Genomic DNA, 17591 nt, shown 5'->3' with positions numbered 1-17591 from the left:
TTCTCTCTGCATACACGGTTCTTAACTGGCATTGATGGTTCCAGGAACCTTTATCATCCGAGGAATCTTTCCATTGCACAAAAGATTCTTAATAGGTTCTTAATATTATTAAAAATGTTCTTCACACAACAATAAAAAATATATATAATTTAAGAAAGGTTCTTTAGGGAACCAAAAATAGTTCTCTGTTATATGTTTATATCGGTCGTCGTCACATATAAAAGCAACATCAGTTTGAAGAGAAAACAGGAGGTGCACAACATATATGAAGAACGCATGTAAAACAATAGCTGGCAAAAAGGGAAGGTTTTTGATATATCAAAGTCTCTTTAAGCAAAGTCAGTTCAGTCAACGGCCATCCATGCTCAACATTGCACTGTCTCAGTCTATAAACCTGCCATTACTACAGCAGTACTATTAGTATTGTTTATATGTATTATATAGACACAATGTGCTATTATATACACACAATATATACAAGGTAATATAAACATTTCATATTTAGTTGTCAGCCATTACATTTTACCAATGTGTTGTGCTTTCATTGAAGAGGGATTCCATGAAATAAGTTACTCATCTGAGCCATCTGAACAATCAGAGCAGGGTAGACCAATCACAACAGACTGGGCCATCTGACCAATCAGAGCAGAGTAGACCAATCACAACAGACTGGGCCATCTGACCAATCAGAGCAGAGTAGACCAATCACAACAGACTGGGCCATCTGACCAATCAGAGCAGAGTAGACCAATCACAACAGACTGGGCCGTCAGACCAATCAGAGCAGAGTAGACCAATCACAACAGACTGGGCCATCTGACCAATCAGAGCAGAGTAGACCAATCACAACAGACTGGGCCATCTGACCAATCAGAGCAGAGTAGACCAATCACAACAGACTGGGCCATCTGACCAATCAGAGCAGAGTAGACCAATCACAACAGACTGGGCCGTCAGACCAATCAGAGAAGAGTAGACCAATCACAACAGACTGGGCCATCTGACCAATCAGAGCAGAGTAGACCAATCACAACAGACTGGGCCATCTGACCAATCAGAGCAGAGTAGACCAATCACAACAGACTGGGCCGTCAGACCAATCACAGCAGAGTAGACCAATCACAACAGACTGGGCCATCTGACCAATCAGAGCAGAGTAGACCAATCACAACAGACTGGGCCATCTGACCAATCAGAGCAGAGTAGACCAATCACAACAGACTGGGCCGTCAGACCAATCAGAGAAGAGTAGACCAATCACAACAGACTGGGCCATCTGACCAATCAGAGCAGAGCAGACCAATCACAACAGACTGGGCCGTCAGACCAATCAGAGCAGAGCAGACCAATCACAACAGACTGGGCCATCTGACCAATCAGAGCAGAGTAGACCAATCACAGCAGACTGGCCCATCTGACCAATCAGAGCAGAGCAGACCAATCACAGCAGACTGGCCCATCTGACCAATCAGAGCAGAGCAGACCAATCACAGCAGACTGGGCCATCTGACCAATCAGAGCAGAGTAGACCAATCACAGCAGACTGGCCCATCTGACCAATCAGAACAGAGTAGACCAATCACAGACCAATCAGAGCAGAGTAGACCAATCACAACAGACTGGGCCATCTGACCAATCAGAGCAGAGCAGAGTAGAGTAGACCAATCACAACAGACTGGGCCATCTGACCAATCAGAGCAGAGTAGAGTAGACCAAATACAACAGAGTGGACCTGGCCCTAAAAATGTACATAATTTCTTTTTTTAAATGAAAATATAAAAAAAACTTTTCAGGATTGACGATGTTGATGAGCTTTAAAACACGTAATCTCAGTCTGTGAAAAGGGTCCATTGTATAAAATTCCAAAACAAAATTAGAAGCCTGTAAAATAGCTTATACTACTGGGCTGTAATGCTTGAATCTGATTGGCTGACGAACATTATAAGGTGTGCAGTTATTTTCAGGGAAACGCAGTGATAAAGTAGTTCCAGCTCCATATCACTTCGCCACATGATTTCAGTTATTTCAAAGGCCTTTACAGCCGACAACAGCAAAAGAACCAAAACCCACAACGACACTGACCAAGAAAATAAATATAGCAAACGAAAATGACAGATTATTTCCATGTTTTGCCACATAATTGCATTTTATTATGTACGGAAAGCACATACTCTCTCTCTCCCGCTCAAACACACACACATACAGCACGGACACACACTCAGCGCTGCTCTGGCGGTTTTATCAGTAAAATAGTTCTGCAACTTAAAAGCCACATGACGTTTCTCATTAGCAAGGTAATAACGGCGCTGTTCTTGAAGCAGATACACTTACAGATTCAATATTAGTAGAACAATAGTTGTCTCCTTCCCAAGGTGAGGTCTTTGTTTTCTAGCCTTACAGTATGTTTTGTCATAACATAACAAAAAAAAAAAGTATAATCATATCAATTTGAATTCATTACTAATTATTAATATAACATCTTAATTTATCTGCTCCAAATTCCTTCTGATATAAAACCTTTTTGTGTGTGTGTGTGTGTGTGTGTGGGGGGGGGGGGGGGGGGCAGCTAAAGCAAATTGTAAGCCAGGATTGCATTCTTTGTGGAGAGGGACATCTCATAACAACAAACAAAACAACGCATTTATTGTTAAAAAAAAAAATCATAAATTTCTGATATGTAAAGTTATCTAGTTTTATATTTGTATATTTATATAGTTAGCCTATATATTATTTCATTGGTAGCTTATCAATAAACTGTTACTGCAATAGGAGTAGATCATGTGATTTACCATTGACAGCTTGACTGACACACAAGTATGCAAACTTTTCTAAAATAATTGCTATACAGGCTCACTCGTTTTGGTGAGAATATTTGCATTTTTCTGTTGCATATCCGAGTCGCTTTATTGCATTTCTCTCGGATTGAACACCTTGAGTCAGGAATTTGTCCACAAGCAATCAATACACAGCGAAATGAAACATCATAGGCGATCAAGTACACTTCACAGCAGACTGAGTTAAACACTACAGAACCTGATGAGAACAAAGGGATGATAAGTGCATGGAAATGTGTTTCCCGTGCCCACCTGAACACACTGAGGGTGAAGAACAAAGAGAAAGGAGAGGGGCGAGCGAGCGGGGCAAGGCAGGGTGGGGGTTTACGAACGGCTACAAAAGAAAAGACGGGGTAGGAAAAAAGTGGCGAAAGCAGCTGTGATTGAATTAAGCTCCAATGGCAGTAACTGTTAGTGTGTGTGTGTGTGTGTGCCGGCAGACATCTCGACTGAAACAGAAACAGGGAGGCGTGTTGTGGTCTCACCAGCTGCCTTCTGCCATTCACACCTGAGCACCTCTCCATTCTGATGAGAATTAATCTACTCCACCTCCTCCGGGACACACACACACACACACACACACACACACACACATCCTGGGAACCGCTAATGAAGAAATACAACCTTGGCCAGGGAGAGAGAGGATATTCATCCATTCATTCACTCACTCACTCGGGTCACATGAGCACGAGGAGTGTTTGAAGTGTTCACTGGAGCACTGGAAAGCAGATGAGGTCATCAGAGGTTATTCGGCTAAAGACATTAAGCCATTTAGCTATTTTTCATACGCAGGATTAGAGATCTGAACAATGGTTTAGGTCAAACCTTGCTTCTAAAACACCTCTCTGTAGTATAAACAAACCCCAAGAGCTTATGTTTGCTTTCAGCCAAACAAATGTGCATTACATGTTATGTGTCTGTTTACTTTGAAGCGTCAAAGCGTTACTTTTATGAGCAGTCTCAAACCTTTCACTGGCAACTATCCTGAGCTGTGAAGTGAAAAGACAGACAGGGAAAAATATAAGTCCATAAAGTCCATGGAAACTGTACGGTTCAAAGCGCCAGGGAGAAAGCCCTCTCAATCCCCACACGAACTGTGGGTCACTGGGCCAAATAAATGCTTTGGCTCCAAAACTAATAGGTTAATCTGTCCCTCTTATTAAAGGCTAACAGCTTCCATTATGATCTGACCAGCCCAGATGTGTTCGGGAGGCTGAGGCACAGACCAGGGAAAGACCTGCACAAACCCGAACTGGCACTTTAGCCAACAAGCAAGGAAACCGTAAAAGCATTCACACGCACATAGCAATACTAGCTGTACACAAATATGAATGAATACAGACCCAGGTAAGCCCTAAACAATTCTGCGATATGCTTGGCTCTGCTCCAAAACCCTTCTGACAGACAACGTTTTCAACAAATCACAAAAAAGCAAAACAAAACAATTTAAAAAAAGCAAAGCACAATTAAACAAAAAGCAAAACAATGCAAATGCAAAACAAACAAAACACAAGAAAACACAAAAAGCAAAACAAGACATAACAAGCCAAGTAAAACAAAACAGAACAGAACAAAAAAAAAACAGAACAAAGCAATACAACACAGAGGGAAAAAAACAACAAAAGCAAAACAGGACAAAATAGAACAGAACAAAAAAAAATAACCCAAAGTAATATAACACAAAGGTTAAACAACCTAAACATGCACAAAAGCAAAGCAAAACAAAAATAAAACTAAGCAGAGCAAAATAAAACATCAAAATAAAATAAAACAGGACAAAATAGAACAGAACAAAAAAACTAACTCAAAGTAATATAACACAAAGGGAAAACAACACAAAAACAAAGCAAAGCAAAACAAGACAGAACAAGCAAAACAAAACAAAAGCAAAATGGAATACAAAAAGTAAAACAAAACAGAACAAATAAAAAACAGAACCTAAAGCAATACAACACAAAGGTAAAGCATAACACAAAAAGCAAATAAAACAAGACAAATCAGAACGAAACATGACAGAACCCAAAGCAAACCCCAACAACACACTGTGATCCGCAGCAGTGCAGTCTTCGTGCAGAGGGCGGTTTCACAATGACAAACACAAAACATTGACTGTTGACATTCAAGATTAGCTATTCTGCCTAAATAGCTGCGTGTGCGCTTTCATGTCTGTATGAATATTGCATTGCTAGCTTAGCAACATGCTTAGCTTCCTATCTAGGCTTTAGGCAGGGCACCTAACTAGGCTTTAGGCAGGGCACCTAACTAGGCTTTAGGCAGAGCACCTATCTAGGCTTTAGGCAGGGCACCTATCTAGGCTTTAGGCAGGGCACCTAACTAGGCTTTAGGCAGGGCACCTATCTAGGCTTTAGGCAGGGCACCTATATAGGCTTTAGGCAGGGCACCTATCTAGGCTTTAGGCAGGGCACCTAACTAGGCTTTAGGCAGGGCACCTATCTAGGCTTTAGGCAGGGCACCTATCTAGGCTTTAGGCAGGGCACCTAACTAGGCTTTAGGCAGGGCACCTATCTAGGCTTTAGGCAGGGCACCTATCTAGGCTTTAGGCAGGGCACCTATCTAGGCTTTAGGCAGGGCACCTATCTAGGCTTAAGGCAGGGCACCTAACTAGGCTTTAGGCAGGGCACCTATCTAGGCTTTAGGCAGGGCACCTATCTAGGCTTTAGGCAGGGCACCTATCTAGGCTTTAGGCAGGGCACCTAACTAGGCTTTAGGCAGGGCACCTAACTAGGCTTTAGGCAGGGCACCTATCTAGGCTTTAGGCAGGGCACCTAACTAGGCTTTAGGCAGGGCACCTAACTAGGCTTAAGGCAGGGCACATATCTAGGCTTTAGGCAGGGCACCTATCTAGGCTTTAGGCAGGGCACCTAACTAGGCTTTAGGCAGGGCACCTATCTAGGCTTTAGCAGGGCACCTAACTAGGCTTTAGGCAGGGCACCTATCTAGGCTTTAGGCAGGGCACCTATCTAGGCTTTAGGCAGGGCACCTATCTAGGCTTTAGGCAGGGCACATATCTAGGCTTTAGGCAGGGCACCTATCTAGGCTTTAGGCAGGGCACCTAACTAGGCTTTAGGCAGGGCACCTAACTAGGCTTTAGGCAGGGCACCTAACTAGGCTTTAGGCAGGGCACCTAACTAGGCTTTAGGCAGGGCACATATCTAGGCTTTAGGCAGGGCACCTATCTAGGCTTTAGGCAGGGCACCTATCTAGGCTTTAGGCAGGGCACCTATCTAGGCTTTAGGCAGGGCACCTAACTAGGCTTTAGGCAGGGCACCTATCTAGGCTTTAGGCAGGGCACCTAACTAGGCTTTAAGCAGGGCACCTATCTAGGCTTTAGGCAGGGCACCTATATAGGCTTTAGGCAGGGTACCTATCTAGGCTTTAGGCAGGGCACCTAACTAGGCTTTAGGCAGGGCACCTATCTAGGCTTTAGGCAGGGCACCTATCTAGGCTTTAGGCAGGGCACCTAACTAGGCTTTAGGCAGGGCACCTATCTAGGCTTTAGGCAGGGCACCTATCTAGGCTTTATGCAGGGCACCTAACTAGGCTTTAGGCAGGGCACCTATCTAGGCTTTAGGCAGGGCACCTATCTAGGCTTTAGGCAGGGCACCTAACTAGGCTTTAGGCAGGGCACCTATCTAGGCTTTAGGCAGGGCACCTATCTAGGCTTTAGGCAGGGCACCTATCTAGGCTTTAGGCAGGGCACCTAACTAGGCTTTAGGCAGGGCACCTATCTAGGCTTTAGGCAGGGCACCTATCTAGGCTTTAGGCAGGGCACCTATCTAGGCTTTAGGCAGGGCACCTAACTAGGCTTTAAGCAGGGCACCTATCTAGGCTTTAGGCAGGGCACCTATATAGGCTTTAGGCAGGGTACCTATCTAGGCTTTAGGCAGGGCACCTAACTAGGCTTTAGGTAGGGCACCTATCTAGGCTTTAGGCAGGGCACCTATCTAGGCTTTAGGCAGGGCACCTAACTAGGCTTTAGGGGTGGGAGAAAAAATCGATCCATCGATGCATCGCGATTCTTTCTCCAACGATTCTGGATCGATTCTGAGAATTCCAGAATCGATTCTGAGCTTAGTTTTTAACCAGATGTGCGATGACGTTGAGTTTGCTTTAGAAACAACCGTATTCTGCTTGCTTCCAATTCCTCACACACATACACCACTCGAACCTTCCGTAAAATAATCTTTCATAAAGTTCGGAAAGGTTGAAGCGAATTACAAGGACATTCACAGGCTTCATTGCACAGGATACGCTGTGAGAGACGCGCGCTTTCTTTGATGTTACACTTGAAGTGTGCTGTCTCGCCCGTCGGTATTTTCCTTACAAATGCTCTACGAAGTCATCATTTATGTGGTTTGGAATGCAGTGGACTTTATATTTAAAATATGAACCTCACTAACAGAAGGCTGCTTTCAATTTCAAATGCTGACGCGCGCTTTGTTTGTGAGACTGCTCGCGCATGCGGCTGTGCGACTCCGTGTAGTGGTTTAATGTACTTGTGCAAAATTAACGTAAACACAGCCAGTTATGTCTTAAGGGATTAAACGGACAGGACACACGGTATTACTTCTTTTATTTCAAAAGAGATGCGTGCGTGAATGCAGCTTAATAGATCTTCCGCAGTCTATGATGTCATAGTAAAAAACAACAGTAAAGATGAAGAAAAATCACTCACAGTTCTTGAATGGAAAAAGTTCAGATAATCTATAGGCTACTGAAAGCACTTTTTGTTTGTTGTTTGTTATATTTTTCTATACTCCTCTTTATTATTTGTTATATTAGTTATATTAGTTTAAAATTCTTAACATACAACTGTTTTAATAAAAAAAAAAAAAAAAATATTTTAAAAAAAGTACTTAATTAGTTATGTAAACTAATGAATTAATGAGGGGGAGGGGGGAGGGAGGTAGATAAAGAATCGTTCTGGAATCGGATCGTGACTCCCAGAATCGGAATCGGATCGGATCGTGAGGTGACCAAAGATTCCCACCCCTACTAGGCTTTAGGCAGGGCACCTATCTAGGCTTTAGGCAGGGCACCTATCTAGGCTTTATGCAGGGCACCTAACTAGGCTTTAGGCAGGGCACCTATCTAGGCTTTAGGCAGGGCACCTATCTAGGCTTTAGGCAGGGCACCTATCTAGGCTTTAGGCAGGGCACCTAACTAGGTTTTAGGCAGGGCACCTGTCTAGGCTTTAGGCAGGGCACCTATCTAGGCTTTAGGCAGGGCACCTAACTAGGCTTTAGGCAGGGCACCTATCTAGGCTTTAGGCAGGGCACCTATCTAGGCTTTAGGCAGGGCACCTATCTAGGCTTTAGGCAGGGTACCTATCTAGGCTTTAGGCAGGGCACCTATCTAGGCTTTAGGCAGGGCACCTATCTAGGCTTTAGGCAGGGCACCTATCTAGGCTTTAGGCAGGGCACCTATCTAGGTTTTAGGCAGGGCACCTATCTAGGCTTTAGGCAGGGCACCTATATAGGCTTTAGGCAGGGCACCTATCTAGGCTTTAGGCAGGGCACCTATCTAGGCTTTAGGCAGGGCACCTATCTAGGCTTTAGGCAGGGCACCTAACTAGGCTTTAGGCAGGGCACCTAACTAGGCTTTAGGCAGGGCACCTAACTAGGCTTTAGGCAGGGCACCTATCTAGCCTTTAGGGCCCAAAAACACACATCTTTCTCAGGGTCACTTGTGAAAACTGCTCAGAGGTCCTCAGTCAGCCATTAAGTGTTTAAGAAAGTAGCGGTGACTGAAGGAGGACGGGGGGGGGGGGGGGGGGGGGGGTCACCTCCAGGACTCTGGCTGCTGACCAAGCTCTGCTGCTGTCGTGCCCCGGGGCCGGCCGGGGGCCAGATGAGTCCTGCAGGCCCCCGAGGGCCCGGGACACCCCCACACATACGTCACCTCTACACTCACACACACTCACTGTGGACTGAGGGAGCGGTGAAGGTCGAGGCTCGGCCGCAGGAACACTGAGGAACTCCACATAAGAGCAAGCGAGCAAGAACCAGGACTGGGATAAAGCCCGACTCAAAACAGTCATTCAGACGACGATTTCCCTGATTTAAGCAGCATGAAAACACCAATAACACTTCATTAATGATAAAACAACAAGTTACTATTATTATTATTTTTTCAATATAATCAATACTTCACACTTCTTTTCCTGAAAACTACAGCATAAGGAACTACATCTGAACGGATACAGTTCTCACAGAGCAAAGACAATATTCTAGACACGTCTATATTAAATCATAATTATGCCTCATTAGCCTAATTACTGATCACTGCAGCTCACCATCACAAACTAATGAATGTTTACAGATTAAAAAACGCTGTATTGATATGATAATAGAAGGCATGCGAGACACACTGAACCTATTAAATGTTTTGTCTTGACATCATATTAAATAACGTTTTGTAATATAATAATAATTAATAACTGATAACACTATAATCAATACTGTTCAAGGGAATTTTAATTAGTCCAGGATAATCTAACCAAGAAAACCTTTCATTTACAGAAAGAGAAAATCCATCCATCTATCTATCTATCTATCTATCTATCTATCTATCTATCTATCTATCTATCTATCTATCTATCTATCTATCCATCTGTCCATCCATCCATCTATTTATTTATCAGCAACAAAAAAAATAAAACAATAATAAAATATATTATCTATAAATTAATTAATATACCTGTTTATGTATGTAGATATGTATGTAACAATTATACACTAACATATAATGGGAGTACATATACAAAATAAATAATGATGTATATTATTTATTATGTAGATATGTATGTAACAATTATACACTAACATATAATGGGAGTAGATATACAAAATAAATAATGATGTATATTATTTATAATCAAAATAATGAAACTATTTATTAATTTATTTAATAGCATTAGCAACATAAAAATCAACAAAGAAATGATAAATTCTATTATTTGTCTTGTAAAGTCCTGTTCACGGTTCTCAGCAGTGCAGCTGAACTTCCCGAAAGCCATTGATTTCACCAGGAGCCTGTGAAGGACTCACCAATCCCTGAGATTGATGGAGCTATAGCTGAGGTGCGGATACTTGTGTATTGACCAGCGAGAGGGACGGGGCTCGGGATGAAAGAGGGGAGACCTTTGGCCCTTCTCTGATGTGATAGTTCGTTAATGGAGCCGGTGGGGGGGTTCGGTCTCGGGACAGAGCCAGTGGAAAGCTTTTCACGATGACCTAGCCAGCGTCTCATTCCACAAGCAGTTCATCCTTGCATTATAATTCTGTTGTATCTGCTATTACTTACAGTTTCCTGGCTTTGAAGATCTCGGCAAACTCTCGGACACTCCTCAAGGAAGCTAAATCCAGCGTCATGGCTTCAACACGAGCTTTGCTCTAGAAATAAAAGAGAGAAACCAGCAGATATTACACCAGCTACATCCATCACTATCACACTGCTAACAAACTGAAAGCCATAGCCCGCACACATCCCGCTCTAACTCACTGAACACTTCCACCCCATCTCACAGACACCATGAAAAACAACTCCATCTCTCTTTGCCTAAATCAGGGGCGCATTTCCAATAGGGAATGTTGCACATTCTGTGGCAGGAGAGCATCTCAATATCCTCTTTATGGCATTTTTATGACCCTGTATCCGATCTTTCGTCCCGGCATCCTGTGCTTACACTAAGTAAACGGTGAGGCAGTGGCTCCCTTCTTTCATAATGTCCATAATGGCATATAGAACAGGCTCAAGGAGATAAATAATGTATGAGCAAAGCCAAATCCACAATAATGGTCTCTCTCAGTGCTGGCTTTTAGGTGTACCTTTGATCATAGCCGAAGACGATCGATATGAAGGAAGACACATAAATCACTCCACAGAGCAAGGATCAGAGTCTGGCTGGTCAGAGGTCAGCTGAAGTTCTCTCCAGGTGAGGTCAGAGGGAAACTCTCAGGGTTTAGTGTACGGGCGCATCAACAACAATACAGAAATACGATAAATTCTTAATCTCGGATATAAATTCAGTTGTATAGCCAGCCTGTGCACTAATTGATCTAGTTTTAATTTGTTTTCATTGACCAAATACATTAGATTTATTTAAACTTGAAGATCATTTTATTTGGGAAAATATATCAGAATAATCATTAAGTATGTTTGCTTATATGAAGATTTGTACTAAATGTATTCTTAAAATTTTCAGAATTTACAAAAATTATTTAAATTATGGAAATGGTAAATTACATAACAGTTACCTAACTAACAACAACAACTATAATTCTTATTATTATTTTACTTAAAAATTTTTGATTTATATATAATATAATAGAAAATAGAAAATATATATACTATACAGCTTATTCTACAGCTTATATAAAGATAATTCTTTCAAAAACACAAAAAAATTACTGAAATTGAAAACTATAATTATTATTATAATTATTTAACTTTTTTAAATGGAGTATACTGTATGCAATATATATATATATTGAACACAAAAATTCTAAAACACAAAATCAATATTTAATGTGGAAATATTGAAACCATGTAATAGCCAAGTAAGATAAGGCAAAGTCAAATATTATTATACAACTAAATAATCACAACTAGAGAAAAGAGCACTTATTAGTAAGCTAGTATAGCTATATATGCTGAGAAAGGAAATTTCAGGTGTTTCGTTGACTGTTCTCAGTGTTTCCTTCTCGCCACAAACAGCTGTGTGCTAACTTAGCAGGTTCCGCTAGTCCTGTACGGCATCTCTGATGAGGGATTTTTTGATGAATGACTGTATAAACTCTGCTAATATTACAGTGGGGTTAGGAGACATGGGGCAATTTAATTATGCCATGTACAGCACACCGCCAGGTTAACAGGAAAACCACCCCATCAGCAGTTCTCCTATCAACAGCACGTCCACCAACCACTTACAATTGCTAATCAGCCGCTGTGCAATTAGTGCCGTAGACGATTCTAGATGGCTACTGTCCTATAAAGACTTCAGAGCAATCATGTCTAGTCTTGTCATACGCCCTCGATGGCAAACTGCAAGATATACAATAACTGTTCAACATCACTTTTCATCAGATTATTACTGTCCAATGGGGCTTGACTAATACCCAGAGATGTTTGTTTCAGCGTTATCGCCAACAAAAATTAGGTCACTTGTTTATTAAAGCCCATGAATATAATATTAAAAAGAAGTTGTGTTGACCCAACAAAATGCCCACAACAAAATTATTGGCTTCCATCTAATGACTCCAACACAAAAGTTCAATATGCAGCAATATGCAGATGTACAAGCATAAGCACTCACACACATGCTGTTTTTTTTATTTTTTTTATAAATGCATTAAAATGAAAAATTACCGTTAAAAGTTTTAAAAATAAAGCAATTCATGACTGGGATTCTATGAAGTACATTTTCAAGTCTGCATCATATGTCACTACCAGTCAAAAGTTTGGAACATTAATTGTTTTTAAAATGTTTTTTAAGAAGTATGTATATGTAATACAATTGCAAGCACACAAAAGCAAAAACAACTACACCTAGACACATACACACACCGTTTTATTCGTAGAGACAGGCTTATTTCTCAGTAGTGCAAAGCTACTCCATCTAACAGGTCTTATTTATCTAAATCAGGTTTAGCCTGTGGGCCTGCAGTCCTTGGCTGGGGCGCTGTGATTATGCGATAAGACTGAGACGTAAACAGCATAAGTCTACTCTGAAACTGCCACAGGGCAAACACGAACAACAGAAACCAATGTCAGAGCAAATGGATAATTATTTCAGAAGATCTCAGAGTCCGTCTGGAGATTATAGTTTCAATTCAATGTGATTTATCTCAGTGTTTCCCTAATGGCAGGTTGTGACCCAAAACTTGGCTGTTCAGATGGGTCGCAAAAACAATGATATGTTAAATAGGGGTTTACTTGCGGCTAGGATAAACATGGTATTTTATGACTGATAGAAGGCAAACAGTGGCATGTGCACACCTGAGGGCTGCTTTCTAGTGTACGCAACAGATGATCAATGACGAGCGTCCGGTTAGACTGATTGCTGCGTGAATGATGTGCAGCAGTTGCCTGAGTTATTGCGTGTCAGGCTCCGCTAGCCGTGTTTGGCAGGTGTATGGCATGTGAAAACTGGAAAACAGGAAATAACAGCTGCTGGGAAACACAAGAGGACAGATGTGAAGACTGATGACTAAATGATTTGGACAGATATCAAACCAGAACAGGTAGGTTTGATGTGTGGTACTGTTGGTTAACAGACTGTACAAGTCTGACACAAGCCAGACTTTTGTTATCAGCAGTCTGGTCCACTTCATAAGCCTATTTTCTCAGGAAACGCTCTTTTTGACAGAAAGAGGTGTCTGACATGTAAAAGGATAAATGAAAGTTAGCAATTTGATTTATTTCTTTTAGGGGTGGGTAAATATGACATCAAGTGTTTACGTGTTCCATTATAACTGAGCTACAGCGGGCAGTGATGTAGTCGAGACCTGAGTGGATTGAGTACGAGTCAAGACCAAGACCAGAAGGGGGTCGAGCCTGAATCAAGACCAAGACCAGAAGAGGATTGAGTCCAAATCAAGACCGAGACCAGAAAATAATTGAGTCAGAATCAAGACCGAGACCAGAAGAGGATTGAGTCTGATTCAAGACCGAGACCAGAAGAGGATTGAGTCTGATTAAATACCCAGGACAAAAGAGGGTCGAGTCCGAATCAAGAGAGAGTCGAGTCCGAATCAAGACAGAGACAAAAAGAGGGTCGAGTCCGAATCAAGACAGAGACAAAAAGAGGGTCGAGTCCGAATCAAGACAGAGACAAGAAGAGGGTCGAGTTGAATCAAGACAGAGAACAGAAGAGGGTCGAGTCCGAATCAAGAGCGAGACAAAAAGAGGGTCGAGTCCGAATCAAGAGCGAGACAAAAAGAGGGTCGAGTCCAAATCAAGACAGAGACAAGAAGAGGGTCGAGTCCGAATCAAGAGCGAGACAAAAAGAGGGTTGAGTCCGAATCAAGAGAGAGAACAGAAGAGGGTCGAGTTGATTTAAGACCGAGACAAAAAGAGGGTCGAGTCCAAATCAAGAGAGAGAACAGAAGAGGGTCGAGTTGAATCAAGACAGAGAACAGAGAGGGTCGAGTCCGAATCAAGACCGAGACAAAAAGAGGGTCGAGTCCGAATCAAGAGCGAGACAAAAAGAGGGTCGAGTCCAAATCAAGACCGAGACAAAAAGAGGGTCGAGTCTGAATCCAGACAGAGACAAGAAGAGGGTCGAGTCCGAATCAAGACCGAGACAAAAAGAGGGTCGAGTCCGAATCAAGAGAGAACAGAAGAGGGTCGTGTCCGAATCAAGACAGAGACAAAAAGAGGGTTGAGTAAGAATCAAGAGAGAGAAAAGAAGAGGGTTGAGTCCGAATCAAGACAGAGACAAAAAGAGGGTCGGGTCCAAATCAAGAGAGAGAACAGAAGAGGGTCGAGTTGAATCAAGACAGAGAACAGAAGAGGGTCGAGTCCGAATCAAGAGAGAGAACAGAAGAGGGTCGAGTCCGAATCAAGACAGAGACAAAAAGAGGGTCGAGTCTGAATCAAGACCGAGACAAAAAGAGGGTAGAGTCCAAATCAAGACAGAGACTAGAAGGGGGTCGAGTCCGAATCAAGACAGAGACAAAAAGAGGGTCGAGTCCGAATCAAGAGAGAACAGAAGAGGGTCGAGTCCGAATCAAGACAGAGACAAAAAGAGGGTTGAGTCTGAATCAAGACAGAGACAAAAAGAGGGTTGAGTCCGAATCAAGACAGAGAACAAAAGAGGGTCGAGTCCGAATCAAGACAGAGAACAGAAGAGGGTTGAGTCCGAATCAAGATCGAGACAAAAAGAGGGTTGAGTCCGAATTCAAGACAGAGACAAGAAGAGGGTCGAATTGAATCAAGTCCGAGACAAAAAGAGGGTTGAGTCCGAATCAAGAGAGAGAAAAGAAGAGGATCTAAATGATTCCTTTGGGGTGAATGAAGACTGGTTTACATGATAGCACAGTCTGCACAGACTAAAGAATATTTTCAGTGTTTGTACCTTTGAGACCAAGGGCCCTATTTTAACAATCTGAAACGCAAGTATCAAACGCGAAACGCAAGTAACTTTGTGGGCGGATCTCGGATCCGACGCAAAACTAAAATGTGTTGGTCTGAAGTAGCTACATTACTCATAGGTGTGGTTTGGGCGTAATGTGCAATAAACCAATAACATTCGTCTTCTCACATTCCCTTTAAAAGCAGGCGCGCTTGTTCCATGGCGGATTACTATTATAATGGCAGATTTGCCAGGCGCACGCCAGGAGCGGTTCACAGCCGAGGAGACCGACGTTCTCGTCAGGGCCGTAAAAGACAGAGAAGTGACATTGTATGGGGATGGATAAACCCACCCAAATTAGCTTCGGTTAAACAGGCGTATAATAATTAGGGTAAATATGTAAGCTAGATTTATGCCTATTTTTTCACATCTTCATGGACACCACAATGATTTACCTCGTGTGGTAATATTTTTCCTTGTAATTATGTATGGTTTGCAAAAATGGGAACTGCTGCGTTTGTGTAGATGAGAGAAGCAAAATGTATGCGCGTTGTGCACACGCTACATTAAGGCCACGCATGCGCCCTTAAAATAGCATCTGTATAACGCGCCACTGACTTTAGACAAGGTTTTTCCTGGTCTGTGGCGGAATTGTTTTCTGAAACTGCAAAATAGCACCATGGAACGTTTGTGCCAGAACACGCCTCCTCTTTCCGCTGAACCGCCCCGGGAGCGCAAGTTCATTCCCTAATTTACCGACGTGCTTCTGTGGAGGGAAAAGTCTGCTGTGCGTCGGGTGCAAAATAGGAATGATACATGCGTCGGCGTACAAAGTCAATTGCGCTGGGTGCAAGATTGGCCCCAAGTCCAAATGCTTTCGAGTCCATGACAAGACCAAGACAATTACAATACGCTCTTGGACTCAAACTCATGGCCAGTCTCAAGTACCACGTACAACACTGACAGCAGGTTTTTGTGTAGTCAAGTAACAGCTTTCATCTGTCTTTCCAAGCACAGTTACCTTTGTACAGTGAAGTTCCACCGACGAAATCATCTCAAAAGAGTCAACAAGATCTTAAATTTCAGGTGATGGCATTTGAGGCTAAAACTTTCCCCACACGACTTTCACGTCGAATTGTTTGACACAAATTCACCAGGTTAACCAAAACAAAGCTGCTTGGTTTGGAAGTGACCTCTGAGTAACCAGGGATTCACGCTACACTATTGACAATAAATCTGCTTTGCCCATGAAATTTTCATCCACTTGCATTATATGGACTCAAAAAGATGAATTATTTTTCCATTTATTAATATTATCTGTTCCAGAGAATAAAGTCATATACATATGGGACGGCATGAGGGTTAGTAGATGATGAGAGAATGTTCATTATCAGGTGGAGTATCCCTTTAATTCTGGTAAGGAAAGGGAATCCGTTTGGGAGGCCTCTGGATACACAGGACCATGATCCAGCCCTTCCCTCAACTCACTTTCTCTCTTTCACTCACAGACAAAAAAAAAAAATGTACAGGCCACTGTTATCCATTAGCAGATGTATCCGAAGATACTTACAGTACACTAATTGCAGCTACAGTCCCCTGGGAGCAACCTGGGGTTAAGTGCGCTGCTAAAGGTCACAACAAGGGTTCTTACTAATTGTCCAGTTAGTAATTGTCCAGGTGGTCACCCCCACCCGATAGCAAGTCTGCAACATTTGCATAACCAGCCCAGAGTCTTAACCAACACACTGCAATACTGTATTGTCCACTCTCTGTGTAGAGCACAAGCAATCAACAGTAACGTCGCCCAGAGCCACACCCTGTCATGGAGAAATTACCCCACATCCCCAAACACCATTCATCAATGTGGAACTGTGCTTGACGGGGACCTTGTCAAACCGCACAGCCCACAGTCACCTTCCACTACAGCGCAGCTTAATCAAGCTGTTAGTAAGGTCTCCCGTAACTCCACGTGTACTAGGAATAATACACCGATAATGTCAACACGAAGTCAAATATGACCCTATTTACTTTCATACTGCGTGTTTCTGGCCTTACTGTGCTGGATTTATTTGGTGTTTCTTATTCCATAAGTCTTTGTAGCCTTGCATTATATTAAAATAACTTGATCCAACCCTAACTTTTCCAATCTGACTTAAGTCATCAAGCCATCTTATTTTTCAAATAGAATAACTAAGTGACTCTACAAAAGTATAAGTTATTTTAATGTATGACAAACTGAACTTTTTGTCTCGAGTTATGTTGCACTTTTATTGCTATGCTGCTAATTTTTCAAGTTTTAGTGTGTATATTTGTGGGTACAATTGTGTATTTGTATTTATTTATTTATGAGTTGCTGATCTTTTATTTACCCGAGATGGTTTTAACTAGACCTCAGTACTAATTTTGTTCCAGATTGTGTACCATGTTTTTGGAATGACAATAAAATCCTTGAAATCCTTGAAAATAAAAATACACACCTTACACAAAGCTAGCAAATTTTTTCTGCTCACATAAACACGCAAATTGTATGAATTATCAGTGATATGGGTCCATTATTTTTGCAATTATGTTGGTGATGCAAATGGCATACAACCTATCCAGTAAAAAGTTACAAAACAGATCATCTGTCCTTCTGTTTGAGGTTTTGTGACAGAAAACAT

The 17591-nt window shown here is 42.1% G+C and overlaps 1 protein-coding gene across 1 annotated transcript in view; it reads right to left on the bottom strand.

Moving 5' to 3' along the window:
- wwox (WW domain containing oxidoreductase) overlaps positions 1–17591 on the bottom strand; it is a 113756-nt gene that overhangs the window by 15794 nt on the left and 80371 nt on the right. The window contains exon 6 of the mRNA XM_056241037.1: positions 10161–10249. Within this exon, the coding sequence (XP_056097012.1) occupies positions 10161–10249 (89 nt within the window). The remainder of the gene's footprint in view (positions 1–10160; positions 10250–17591) is intronic.

This window comes from Rhinichthys klamathensis, unplaced genomic scaffold, assembly GCF_029890125.1.
Source record: "Rhinichthys klamathensis goyatoka isolate OS25496 unplaced genomic scaffold, OSU_Roscu_1.1 h1tg000627l_1, whole genome shotgun sequence".
In the NCBI taxonomy this organism is placed as follows: domain Eukaryota; kingdom Metazoa; phylum Chordata; class Actinopteri; order Cypriniformes; family Leuciscidae; genus Rhinichthys; species Rhinichthys klamathensis.
Note: the sequence above shows the minus strand (reverse complement) of the source record. Positions and strands in the feature narration are given on the sequence as shown.